This window comes from Maniola hyperantus, chromosome 9 (assembly GCF_902806685.2).
Source record: "Maniola hyperantus chromosome 9, iAphHyp1.2, whole genome shotgun sequence".
Taxonomy (NCBI): Eukaryota; Metazoa; Arthropoda; class Insecta; order Lepidoptera; family Nymphalidae; genus Maniola; species Maniola hyperantus.
In genome coordinates, this window is record NC_048544.1 from 8,059,601 (window position 1) to 8,073,979 (window position 14,379).

General features: G+C 35.1%; 1 protein-coding gene across 12 annotated transcripts in view; it reads left to right on the top strand.

The window, feature by feature from the left end:
• The window catches only part of LOC117985176 (uncharacterized), a 211,660-nt gene that overhangs the window by 163,306 nt on the left and 33,975 nt on the right, over positions 1–14,379 (top strand). For 9 of the 12 annotated variants that reach the window (XM_069500732.1, XM_069500734.1, XM_069500733.1 and 6 more), the window contains 3 exons: positions 3,487–3,636; positions 4,679–4,820; positions 5,102–5,299. In XM_069500732.1, coding sequence (XP_069356833.1) covers positions 3,487–3,636; positions 4,679–4,820; positions 5,102–5,299 — 490 coding nt within the window. Of the gene's footprint in view, positions 1–2,071; positions 2,123–3,486; positions 3,637–4,678; positions 4,821–5,101; positions 5,300–14,379 lie in introns of all 12 variants that reach the window. The other 3 variants (XM_069500742.1, XM_069500743.1, XM_069500740.1) reach the window with 2 other exon arrangements.

Consider the following 14,379-nt stretch of genomic DNA (forward strand, 5'->3'; position numbering starts at 1 on the left):
ACCTTTAGAAGAGAAAGCGGTTTTGTAGAGCGTTGTCTCTGTCGCTGAGACCGACAAAACGTCACATAGGTATCATACGAGTGACAGAGGCAACGCTCTACAAAGCCGAAATCTCATTCTAAAGGTCGATGTACAATATTTCTTGCCGGCTACTGCACTTTGAATTCGCTGTGACTTAAGCCAGAGTTACAACGAGATAGATTTATTTAAAAATCTTTGTCGTTTTACTGTGTCTTAGCAATGTCAATGTACTCTCTATGGATCTTAGCCTTTAATCCCTACCACGAATGCCAATTCCAGAAGCTGGTTTTCAAGTAGGTATTATGTTTAATCAAAGTTCTGAGGGCTCTGCCTAAGCAGATAAGCCAATATAAATATTCGGTAGATAATTAAAAACAATCGTTTATTTGGGATTCCTTTATCTGTCAAGTGTTATTTCTATTTTCAAACACTTGACTCCAGTGATGTGGTTCTTAACTCTCGTGACCGAGGCACAGTTCACGACAGGGAACCTCTAACAAAACGTCGAGGCTTCGACGTCACTGGCAGGCAATGACTTCTACATAGAAGTCATTACTGGTAGGCGTCAATCATGTATTGCTCAGAGGTAGGTATTTTACATTTGACGCAGGTAGCTCTATTTTACATGGATTTTTTAGAATGACTAATATTGCCCTTTCCCCTTCAACTAAGGTTAAAGCTTGTGTTAGGAGTAGGTATGACAATAGTGCAAAGGTTGGGGTTTGAACCGGCGACCTTTCGGATTTAAGTCCGAAGGTCAAAAGTAGCCTTGATACAATAGTCAATATATAACTGCTCTCAGTTGACTTTTGTGTTTACTATAAATTATTGGTTTCGCTACGCTCTACATAAAATATATTTATTCCATTGGCAATTCGTACTTTGTATTGTTTTAAATTTGGTTTGTATTATCATACTTATTTGTTACGTCGCAATTCGCAAGGTATGACGAATGACGAAATTTAAAAGGAAACCAATTATATTTCCGAATTTAATTTGAAATCACCCATTATTTCAATATTGAATAAGTAATTTATCGTAATATTATGTACCCTCTTCCCTACGTCTGTTATTAGCAGTCTCCTATTTATCAGAAAACTCCGCTGAGTCGGCGCCGTCCCCGCTACGTCAGCATTGCAAATCGCTTTCGGCCAAGCAGTTAAATAGAATCGATCGGATTGCAATTTGTTATTACGTGGTATATCATCATGTCAAAGGATAGATGGATAGATAGATTGAAAGATTTTATTGCACACAAAACAAGGAAACTAAAAACAATTGTATGCAGAGGCGGCCTTATTGATTAAAGCAACCTCCACTAGGCAAACTTTTGATTGTTTGACGAATTTTCGATTCTATTATAATTTGTTTTCTAAAACTTGTAATAATATTTTTCTATTATTAATCTATTTTTAGGGTTCCGTACCTCAAAAGGAAAAACGAAAGCGGAGCGCAGAGGAGATGTGTATAGTAAACCAATCCAATTTTAAAAAGATGACGTGATAATTTTTCACGTCATCTATTTTGAATCTGATTGGTTGACAGAACGCATCTCTTCTTCTCTCCGCTTAAGTGGGTACCGGGCCTTATAGGATCACTTTATTGTCTGTCTGTCTGTCCGTTATAGACTTTGAAACCATCCAACCGATGATGTACCCCAAACTGGTTCATTTAGAAAGGTTATTACCTTTCTAAATAAACCAGTTTGCGAAGATGGTTTTAGACCACTTAACCAATGCATTAGGGATATTCTTTTTCTAGCATAGTAGCACAGACAAGGTATCCACTTGTTATTAATAAAACATCAATTGTACAAAGTAATTACTCTTAAAAACAAAACCGTTTCAGCAAGATATCAGCACTCGATATAGAATCAGTTTCAGCTCAGACAAAAATGTTTATTATTTTTATACAAATTTTAAACCGGATATAGAAAATATTCTTTATTTTTATTTTTAGGGGCTTTTATATCTAACCATATTTAGTTAATATAACAATTATAACATCTGTATATGTAGCACAAATTAAACAGATCATTTTCCCGATATAGGTTGTTGAACAAGTTGTCACCATTCTCTACTAATGAGGCCCCTGAAGATATGTAAGTGCCCAAGGAAAAGGCATCAATAGCTTTACAAATGCTTATCGATAGCGAAGCACGTAAACGTCGATTACGTATGCGATTTTTATTGGTACAGCTCTCAAAGTCTCAAGTTGCCAACAAGCTTTGATTTCAAAGAAACGCTTTATTAGGATAAACTTTGCTGTACGAGACCGCGACGCACGACGGCATTACGTGAAACTAAAGTTGAGACGTACTTTGACTTTGCTCAGCCTAAGGACACTGAAAACGAGACAACGTTTCGCTGACATAAATCTGTCTCATTTTAAGCGAAAATCAGGTAAGTCTGAGCAAAGCCAAAGTACTCTCCAGATCTCAGCCGATGTGTTGCATCATCGTATATGCAAGTGTCGAGTGCCTCGCGTCGTCGCTCATCTCAAATACTACAAATCTGTGCGCAAGTGTCGCCTCCAAAACGCCGCATGTTGCAGTTGCGTTTCGCAATCGCAGCAAAGTCTACTTTTAAGTGTGATGTCAATTTTACGAATAGAATTTGATAACTGTACCAATGCTTCTCGAATAACAGTTACGTAATTGGTGCTCACAAGAGTCAATGTGCGTTATGCATAGTTACCTATTTGATTTAATTAATTAGAACACGACCTGCACAGCTCATGTGGATAACACTATGCTACAGCGCATCACGTACGATAGAAATAGTCCCAAAAGTTAATTAGTAAGGCTGATATTTTGTATATTATATTCTGCATGATAATTTTTATTTCCGTGACGTCTTACATTGAAACCAAGTTCAAAGTTGAGTTTCGCACCCATTTTGTCAAGTAAAATTTCAGGTCACTTATTCGTGTTGAATAAATATTATGGTCCAATCAAAATGATACCATCAAGACGAGAAGTTTTCACGAAATCAGATTCGGATTAAGAATTATTGTAATTTAGTCACTAGATTTTTTATTTATACACTACTAATTCTTAATTTCTATAAAAAAATCTGCTTAGTCAGAATTCGAAATCAAACTTCTTAAGTAACACATTATACAGTTTGTACTAAAATATCCATAAAAATATAGAAATGAACGTTCAAAATATTATTAGCGTACACGTGACGCGCAGCGTTGCCATGATGTTTAGTTATTCGTAGCGTAAGTATATACTTAGTGAGTCCACATATTTATTCACATTTTGTTAAATTAAAGTAAAAAATGTTTGATTTCACATTTAAACTTTTCCTGCATTCGCCCTTATATTTTTTATGTAATTAAAAACTAGTGGTGTATTTTAAAATTTTCTCGATATTTTGTGGTGTGAAGCTCATTACAAAGCAACCACTAGTCACCGACACCACACAACTGCCTCTGTGTAACACAAACATCCCTTTATAGGCGACCGATCATTGCATCGAGCTCGTCAAGCTCTCACAAGTCCATCCAGGACTCAGAGAGACCAGGATCTAACTCAGACAAACCAGGCCATAAATGGAGACACGTCCAAGCTGTTATGGCATACTACCAGGCACTCAGGAAAATTAAGAGGTTCGATGAGATTGAAGACAACGGTAACCCGCATCGTTGTCCAACTGTATTTATTGAGTGTTTGTTTATCATTTCAAACTAATGTGCTATTTCCTCTGTGTTTAGGATTTCGAGAATGGTACTTTATGACTGGTTATTGTGTTCTTATTGTGATTATTGTGTCTATAAAATAGTTTTACTATGAATAATTCTACTTTCTCTACTCACACTGTCTCTTGGGAAATTATCTAAGTCTAATTTACTGTTTGTTTAATTTCATGCATCCTGGTCGTTTCATATTTATTATATTCAAATAGATTTATAAGTCTTAGAGATCCTGATTTTAGAATCAATTTAGTATTTAGTTTTAGATATCTCGTTTCTTAGGAGCTCAATGATTTTACTGTACAGACTGATACCTACTTTTCTGCGTGTACTTAAATTTTGTTTTACTAATGCAATGCCGCATGTTAATAAACTTAGAATATTGTGTTTATTTTTGTGCACGTAAAATGAACACAAAAAATAACACTTAAAAATATAGAAACAAATAGACACTTGCTAAACTGATGCCTATATAAACCTACTCTGTTTGGTGAAGCATGCTCAATCTTTTCGAGACGAAATAATACTTTTCAATTAATCATACAGATAACCGGAAGTATCGATAAAGCCACATCATCTATTACCACTTTTATCATCTATCGTTTTGAGTCATATTTTACTCGTACTTATGAAGCAATGAAAAATCTTGAATGTGAATCGGGCTATGTGGATGTGATATATCACCAAACGGATATGCTGAATAACAAACTTTATTCATCAATTACTTACTCTAACACAGTTGCTATCTCTATAGACATTGATTTGATGAATAAAGATTTTTATTTATGGCTTCTTCAGAAAGTTAATCCTTAATTATTTACATTGTAACTTTTCCTGTGAACCCTTTTCCAAACAATGAGTAAAGGTCTTCAATTGATTTATAAGGCCAAGTTAAGATAACATTAATAAAGTACGTAAGTATAGTTTTGATTAATTTTGTTGCGGTGGCCTTATTCAGAACAAAGTCGAACCAACGATGGATGAAGCTACGGACGACGGTGCAGTTGAGTTCTGCGATCCAAAAGAAGCCACCGTTGAAGAGAGAAGATTCCTTCCTGAAACGGTTTTCCACGCGACAAATACCAGAGACTCAGGAAACTGTAAGAGTCAATCAATACAAGTTATAAACAATTATCCAATTATTAAGACATCCCGTATTTTTGTAATTCAAGTAGAATTTAAAAGATTTTCAAGATGTATTAAAAGCTTAGTTACAATGTTAAAAACAAAAATAAATGAAACATGTAAAATACAACTTTTTGGCTATATACGAATTGTGATGATTAAAATTAAAAAAGCACTTACAATACATCATATTGAAATCAAAGTCGATTTAAAAATTACTTACAATAATTGAGATAATCATGCATTTTTTCTTCAGATAGAAGATACCGGTTCAGAAGGGGCAACAGGAGAGCATAGAGCAAGCAACCGTCAGAGGCGACGAAAAGTTCGAGTGCCTCGTACTGTTGTCAACCCTGATGAAAATTTCTACTTCTACTGGCTCTGGGTTATCACCATTTGCGTTCTGTACAATCTATGGACCCTCATCGTGAGACAAAGCTTCCCCGAATTACAGGTGATTTGAATTACTTATTCGTACTCTTTTATCGTACAAATTCAAATCGAAATCGACCGATTTATCTTCAAAGTGTAAAGTTAAACACTCGATTTAGGGTGGCTTCGCCGTAAAGTGGCCGCGCGGTGGCAGCGCTGCTACAGTGCTGCGGCCGCGCTGCTTTGTAAATTAAACAGTTTATTATCAAAATGTGATCTGGTCAAGTCTGATCACAAAAAACGTCACGGGATAGATCGATCGATCGATAGGAACAATTCTTTGAAAATTTCGGATTAAAATAATTCTCCGTTGTGCTCATATTTTTGCATTTCATCGACTAATTTTCAACTTATTATAGATTTTTGTACATTATTAGATAGGTATGAATGTGTAGAAGTTTTATTGACTTCATTGACTACACTATAGAAAGGTTTCTAGAAAAATTATAAAAGGAATTCTAAGACTCAACACTTGGCAGTTCCCATGGATCCACAATCGCATTAAAAGAAGGTTTTCCCTTACTAAGACATTCATTATATTGCCTATTACTTTTTACTTTCATTTTTCTTCGGAGTATAGGTATACCATCTGTAAGTTCACATAGAATACACGTTTTATTTTTCTAAAATGAGTACATACATTTTCTACATTAATTTTTGAGGAAGTATTTCGTATTACTTAGCCATACTGCATATATAATATTATATGCAGAGTGAAACGATTTATGTCCGCAGTTCAATAAAAGAGGAATAAAAAACTTGCTGAATAAACTGTTCCTTTATTACTTCCAAATTATGTTACTATGAAACTACGTATGTAGTAGGTATCTTGATGTACTTACTTTATTTGTCTATTGATTCTCTCAAATTGTTATAGGTTTGTTAGGCTCTTTTATTTTTACTAATACTTAGTTTGTTTTTAATTTAGTTTGATAGACGAGAAAAAAAAAATCATCCACACTTTACATGTAGGGGAGCTACCCTAAAAAAAATTATTTATCAAAATTTTATTTTACCACTTTGTCGGCGTGATTAATGTTTATACCCATGCCAAATTACAGATTTCTAGCACTAATAGTCTATGAGATTAACCGAGGACGGACGGACGGACGGAATGACGGACAGACGGACGGACATGGCGAAACTATAAGGGTTCCTGGTTTACTACGGAACCCTAAAAACCGAACCGAATAATCTTTCTATATAGAAAATATCTTTCTATATATATAAAAATGAATCGCTGAATGAGTTACTCATCGCAAATCTCGAGAACCGCTGAACCGATTTCGCTAATTCTTTTTTTATAATATTCCTTGAAGTACGAGGATGGTTCTTACGGAGAGAAAAATTTAATTCAACTTCCCCCTCAATTTTCTCAACTCCACCCGAGCGGAGCCGGGGCGGTTCAGCTAGTTAGTTATGAAATAATGGAATGGGATAGGTACTCTGCTGAAATAATGATCAATGTATGTTTATCCTAAAATTATTCAACTCTTACGCTCCGAATAATCTGTTATCCTGAACAGAATTTGTCAATGAACTCTTAATAGTAAATTACAGCATTTAGCAACAGTACACTGCAAATAACGACTGAGGGATCTGGCTGTTACTGCTTAATAAAGAGTTCATTACTACTAAAACTTTGGAACCACTTAAGCACAATTTGTAAGAAGAAATAAGAATACATCGCGCATGTCTGTTAGATGTAAATAAATAAAAGACACCTACGAACAGTCTGTCTATCAGTTTGTTACTAATCTTCGAAACGTCAAAGTTTGACGGGATATTTACGGACAAGTAGAGTAAGGAATGAGCTACTTTTAATCCTGGGTAACAAACAAAGACTGCCTAGGGGATTTTTCAAAATCCTAAATTTACAATGACGAATTTCTTTTTACGAACATAACTTCGCTTATTTTAGATGACTGCCGAGTTGTTATTCTAAGATGACTACCTACTACAAAAGTTATAAACTAATACCTATAGTTTAAATAAGTAATGCATTTAACTGGATTCTCATTTTAGATATAGGTTAACATTTGCCTTTAAAGTAAAGTAACTCCACGATGTTCGAAGGCTTCATATGACTCAATGACCACAGATTGCAAAACCGCAAAGGCAATGGCTCTATTTACACCGCCGATGTGATGGGTTTGTTAATAAACAAACTAAGATAGATAGATTATCACTAAAGCCATCTTAGGCAATGCAGAGTTTGGTGGCCTTTTAGGGCCTGAAATAGGTTTTTAAATAGATACTATTTGAGGTGAATATAAAATAAATAAGCTCTGGGCAGCGGCAGAGTAAACCCGTCGGAAACCCGAAACTGTATCATTAAGTGAGGCACCCGTTCTCTGTTATATTATTTTTTTGTTGTATTGACCCCCGGAGCGGTCAGAAAGTAAATAATCACTACCCTTATAAATGCGAAAGCGTTTTTATTTGTTGGTTTATCATTTAATCACGCCGCAACACAGCAATGGATGGAAGTGATTTTTGCATGCAATTTTAAAGATTTGATGAGTGGCATATGCTACTTTTTATTTGAAAATCATAGAGCTTTTAAAACCGTAAATCCACGCGGACGCAGTATTAGGCATCCGATAGTATAATAATATAAGTGAACAGGCGCGAAGTGAGCTTGAATTTATATCTTGCAAGCGAAAAAATTTCGATTTCTAATAAATTTTTCAGAACAAATACTTTGTTATTATCATCAACCCATCGCCTACCTAAGCGGCCAGTACCCGTAGTACAAGATTTTACGTCTCGCCAAACCAAACCAAATTCGAGAGTCGAAATACTTCCGCGTTACAGTAAACTGGATCTTAAATGCCTTGTTTTAAAGCTCAAGTTTGTCTACACTTCTACAGCCAGCGCTCCAAGCGGAAACATTGCGAAATTAAAATCAGTGGCATTGAATATTTGACTTCAATTCAAGGCTGTTTAGGTCCATTTTACTGTACCGCGGAAGTATTTCGACTCTCGAATTTGGTTTCGTTTGGTGAGACGTAAAATCTTGTACTACGGGTACTGTTACTCTCCAGGTACTCAAAATCATGTCAATCCGTTTCTCCGTTCTTCAATTCCCTGTGTCCTTCTATAATGGTCTGTCCTTCATTTAGAGAATAAACACACTTTCGCATTTATTATTACGATATTATATGTATTTTTTTTTAATAATTGCAAAATTGTATGTACATAGATATATTTATTATTTATATTTATTATTATTATTATTATTTAATGTGATGAAAATAATTAATAATATAGTATTAAATTATTTTACTTAGTGATTTTTTAATACATTCATATATATATATAGGGTCTTAAAAATATAAAAGTCCAATTACAATCTGCCATCAATGGCGCGCAATTTTACAAAAGTGTCAGTTACACATTTAGTTACTATTAACATAGGTACAATAAAATAAAAAAATAAAATAAAATATGATGTCAGAGAAAACCTAAAATAGTCTATGTAATACCATAATTAAACACAGTAAGTAAATTAAGTATGTTATTCTTTATTTGCACAGGCACTGGGTTTTATTTTGGGGCCCCAATCAGGTCGGGGCTCTGAACTTTTATCCCACATACCCTTACAGTAAAGATGGGACTGACTATCACTGTTTGATTTAGAAGTATCTTTAATATTAAACACACGTCCTTAATTGTCTACGAGTCTCATAATATGACTTACACCCGCTTCAAACGGGGCTTACTGTACAAACATAATATACCTAATATGTTTCTTCTTCTTCTTTATAGATAAAAAACACAAAACAAACAGCCGGCTAAAATAAATACTTGTTTTTGTGTAACATCTATTTTAAGTATTAGTAAACTAACTGATACCACGACTTCATCTGCGTGGATTTATGTTTTTAGAAATCTCATGCGAACTCCTGATTATTCGGACTAAAAACTAGCCTTTGTCACTCTCCAGGTCTTTAAATTATACTTCCAAACAATCATGTCAATTTAGCGTCGATCCGTTGCTCCATTGCAGCGTGATTGGAGGACAAACCAATAAACTCAAGAATGCGTGAGTAAAACTGGATTCATCGATATAAATATAAACTCAAGAATTATAACAATTGATATAAAACCTAAATTACTATTATAACCTAAGAATACCATTTAAGCAAATGTAGTAAATACCTGTTTTTGTACGTTTAAATATATTTTACAGGAACAAAAAAAATACTTTATTGCCATCAACACCTTTGAGGTTATATTACGTAAATTATTAAAAAATAATGAGTCGAAGTTCACATTTCGCGTAAACGAGAACAACAATGTAATTGTTCTGTATTCCCACAAATGAACGCTGAGAATATCACAATTAAACTGAAATTATAACTACTAACGCCCGGAGCTATAAGCACAAAATTAATTGTACAACAAATAAAATGTTATGTTGTATGGTTTGCGTTTGTTCATAATACCTAATAAAACCCGCAAATTGATATTGCGCTTGAACTATGTCTCATTAACATCGAAATGACGTAATTTTGACGTCAGCCAAAATAAAAATATACCATCACCTCAAAACTTCAGACTAATGCTGGCCGTCACTAAAATGGCGGCCACACGCATTAGCAATTTGCGGGACTTACACTATTAATTATTCTTTTAAAGAAAAATATGTTACGTTTCGAATAAAAAGCAAATCTAGTTTTGAAAAGAAATCCAGATGCGATGTTTCACAGTGGTAGTTTAATCGAACTGTTTTATCCAACAAATATTACTCCTATTAGTCTAAGATAAGTGTATAAAACGACCTTCATCGAGCTGGTTAATGGAGGAAAAGTATTTTATATCGAATTAAATATGTCAATAAATATATTGCAAATGGGTTGACCAAAAAATTTCAGTCCAGAATATGATTAATTAATAATTAAATCTTTTTAGGGTTACGTATCTTAAAAGGAAAAACAGAACCCCTATAGGATCACTTCGTTGTCTGTCTGTCTGTCGGTCTGTTAAGAAACCTACAGGGTAGCCCTCCCGTTGACTTAGAATCATGCAATTTGACAGGTAGGTAGGTCTTATAGCAGACATAAGGGGAAAAATCTGAAAGCCGTTAATTTATGGTTACATCACACAAAAAAATTAAATTGTAATTATGAACTAATTAGTATTTTCAATTTTTGAAGTAAGATAACTCTATCAAGTGGGGTATCATATGAAAGGGCTTTAAATAAATAAAAATAAATAAAAAATAAATATTTGAATTAAATAAATAATGAATATTTGAGTTATCGTGCAAAATGACGAAAAAATACGACTATAGTACGAAACCCTCGGTGCGCAAGCCTGACTCGCAATTTGCCAGTTTTTTTTAACATATCACTGGTTTGGTTAATAAGTAGACAAATTCCATACCAATTGAAAGTGTGAAGCCTATAGAATATGCAAACGATAGGCTGACTATTTTTTCCCCGTCACAACTCTTGGGTAGGCAGGTATAAACAGGTAAATCAATACTAGTAATTTGCACTGGTCTGGTTAATGAATTCAAGATTAGTTAAAATAAAGATCATTTCATTGTAAGCACGGTGGTATATGGTTGTCTGCGAAAAATCAGTCCTGAATTCCGGTTGTCGAGTTTTAAAAAGTAAAATATTGCTGCGAGTGAATACGTGCGACAAAGAGGTCCCAGCGAACTATCCCATGCGATAGAAGAGGATACAGCATTGCAGCTGTGTGTACCTAATTCGTCCATTCAATGAAAGTGAGTACGCATGCTATTTGTCCGTGAAAATAAAAAGGATAGCGACTCGTAAATACTGTGGATCATCTTCTCGCTATAGTTACAATTGAAAACCAGTGAAATTAAAAAAAATCGAATTGTTAATTAATCATATATTTTTTTGGACTGAAGTTAGTCAACCCATTTGCAAGTTATTTATTACGTAACATAGTTGAGCATGATATAAAATACTTTTCATCCATTAACCAGCTCAGTGAAGGTCGTTTTATTCTGGGATCCTATACTATATAGATTGCGTAATTCCAATAGTCACAACTTTGGAATAGTTACACTACAAATCAATGATATTAGAAGAAAATAGGTAGATACGTTATACGCGGACCGCAAGTGGCACGTTAAAACTAAGCTAATTAGCAAACCTGAGCTCAGTCGCCCGCTGGCGTCGCGCTATCGCCGACGTCGTTGATAGTAATGTGTATTTTGTTTTCGTCTCCCAAAACAACCGAAAATGCCGTCGTGTGTGATGAGATTCCGCACAAACTACACAAGCAAGGTTTCCAAAAGTCAAGGAATCACATTTCATTCGTAAGTAAAACTATTTCTTTTATATAATTCGTATTTTTCACTTATTTAACAATAACAAACTCGTGTACGTTCGTGTAAAATGCAACTCATTGCAATTTCGACCTTATGTCACATGCCATAAGTACGTATCAAGTTATCGTTGTACGTATTTTAAAGTTTCCGATCAAAGAATATAAAATAAACAGATAGGTCTCTTCTGAGTATTGACAATTCAAATAGTGTGCATATTTCCTGTTTTAGGGAAGGATTTAATTTAATTTAATTTTTATTATTTTTGTTATAGCGGCAATAGAAATACATTCTGTGAAAATTTCAACTGTCTACTTACGAGATACAGCCCGCTGACAGATGGACGTACAGACAGCGGAGGCTTAGTAATAGGGTCCCGTTGGCACCCCTTGGGCACGGAACCCTAAAACCGAGCGGAACCGCGGGAAAAAGCTAGTTCGTAATATATTAAATACCACAGTATAAGATTTTTATTTTACTATACAACTACAGTGTAGGCATAAATCGGCATTAGCCGAAAAGACTTTACGGATTATTTTTTCTTTGGAGTTTCTAGTATACCGTCTCGTCCCGTCTCTTTTACGCTCGCATTATTAGGCATATATCCGTCCTTCTTCCACTCTTCTGTGCAGGACGAGGTAGTGCAAAATATAACCGTCTCTTTTTCGTGCGCAACTGAAGCTGAGGTTATTAGTTCACCGTCCTTTACTCTCTGTTGTGTGAGGTTAAAATACTATCTATGCGTTTATGTGTGTTGAGTCTTTCGGCGCTGACGCAGCGTGCCATTAATAAACATCGAATTTGATATAAGTAACCTATCTACCTCTTTTTCTTCTAATATCATTGCTACAAATCGTGTAAAAGTGTTCCATACTACCTACGTACTAGATATAATCCCAGCGGTTGAAGTCGCAGGCTAGTAATGACATGTTAGTATAGAAGCGGCTGCGACTAATAAGTAAATAATAGCATAGCAAGGTCACCTTGAGCTAAAAAATTGAAAAAAACATTATACTCCATGTACTCCATGTAGCGTGGTGTCAATTTTCGCTAGAATTTCTACCAAGTTGTGGATGTATTCGTTAAAACGCACATTCTAATTTCATTTCACTACTAGATGAAATAAAATTAAGTACAATAATGTGACCAATATAATAATGTGCCAATATTTTAACATTTCCTGTCTCCTTTAGTTTCATGTTTACTTACATTGATCGATCGAAACCACCCAAAAAACTAGTAAAAAATAGTAAAATAACATTTTATGACACGAGAAAGGAAATAAAACGTGGACTTATGTAGCCGGTTACGAAGAAACGTAGACCCTCGTAGCGTAAACACAATTGTAGCGGCGCTACGCAGTATTTAGTAATTGAATTTACCAATTTCTCGTATATATCCAATTGAGTAACTTTTCGTGGGTCAAAAGGATGTTTGGATATCCTGTTTTATTACATAAACTCTCTTACACTTGTATTCACTTACTAGAAGCTCTCTAATAGACTGCAAATATGCTCACGTAATCTTTCAACAAACCAACACTGCACTGCATATCATCATCATGAATCATGATCAACCCATCGCTGGCTCACTACTGAGCACGTGTGGCGCTACTGAGCACGGGAGCAGAATGAGAAGGGTTTGGCCATTTTCCACCGGGCTGGGCCAAGTGCGGATTGGTAGACATCACACATCTTTGAGAATATCATGGAGAACTCTCAAGTGTGCAGGTTTCCTCACAATGCTTTCCTTCACTAAAGCAAGTGACATTTAAAGTTAGAGATGCGTGCCCGGGATCAAACCCCGATCTTCCGAACAGAGGTGGACGACTTAACCACTAGGCTATCAGTCAAGAGACAAGTCTTTTTTGGCACTTGAATGACATTGATAGGGGGCGCTGTTGCAGAACAAAGGCTTAGACTATTCAAACAAGAAAAAAGTGGACACTGGACCGCAACGTTAGTTCGGATTTTCGCCACGAGCCAAAAGAGCCTTGTCGCACTGTAGATACCGATCGCTCCCTCAACGTTCTTGAGTTCCGCAGAATTTGCATTTCGCATGCATGCAATCTATGCGATGTGATGGGTCGGATCTCTTATACACACAAAATTGTTTGACCACATGGTCAAACAAGAGTTATTTAAATAAAAGTGAATGCTAACCTCTGAACTTAGAACTCTTTGGCAGTGAAAGATCATAGACAACAAAAATATGTACAAAAATGCCCTAAGGATTGTAAGGATTAGATAAAAAGTTGCCCATGTTCGCTTTCTTTGCCCGCGTACAAAAGGTCTCTTTTTTATCTTACAAGGGTTCTTCTTTCTACTTATTTTTTATCGATGACAGGTTTCCGGTCAGGACTTTATCAAAAGAATATCCGTTTACCACAAAAACCAAAGCTTTCCGTTTTCACGAGACATCTACCTCGTTTTTACACCAAATACCAACGTATTTTATTTATATTTACGTCACCTTTTTTACAAATAGACGTTTTTTATGCGTCAAAATTAAATTAACTTTAAAAATAAGTTTACTGTAAAGCAAAATCGATAAAACTTCTATGTCATTCTACGATAAATTGCGGGAGTTCGAATGGAAAAACTTGCAGAAATTAGCTTGTTGCGAATGTTAACACAGTGCAAGCGACTTGCATGATCGGTACCCGTAGTACAAGATTTTACATCTCACCAAACCAAACCAAATTCGAGAGTCGAAATACTTCCGCGTTACAGCAAACTGGATCTTAAATGCCTTGTTTTAAAGCTCAAGTTTGTCAACACTTCTACAGC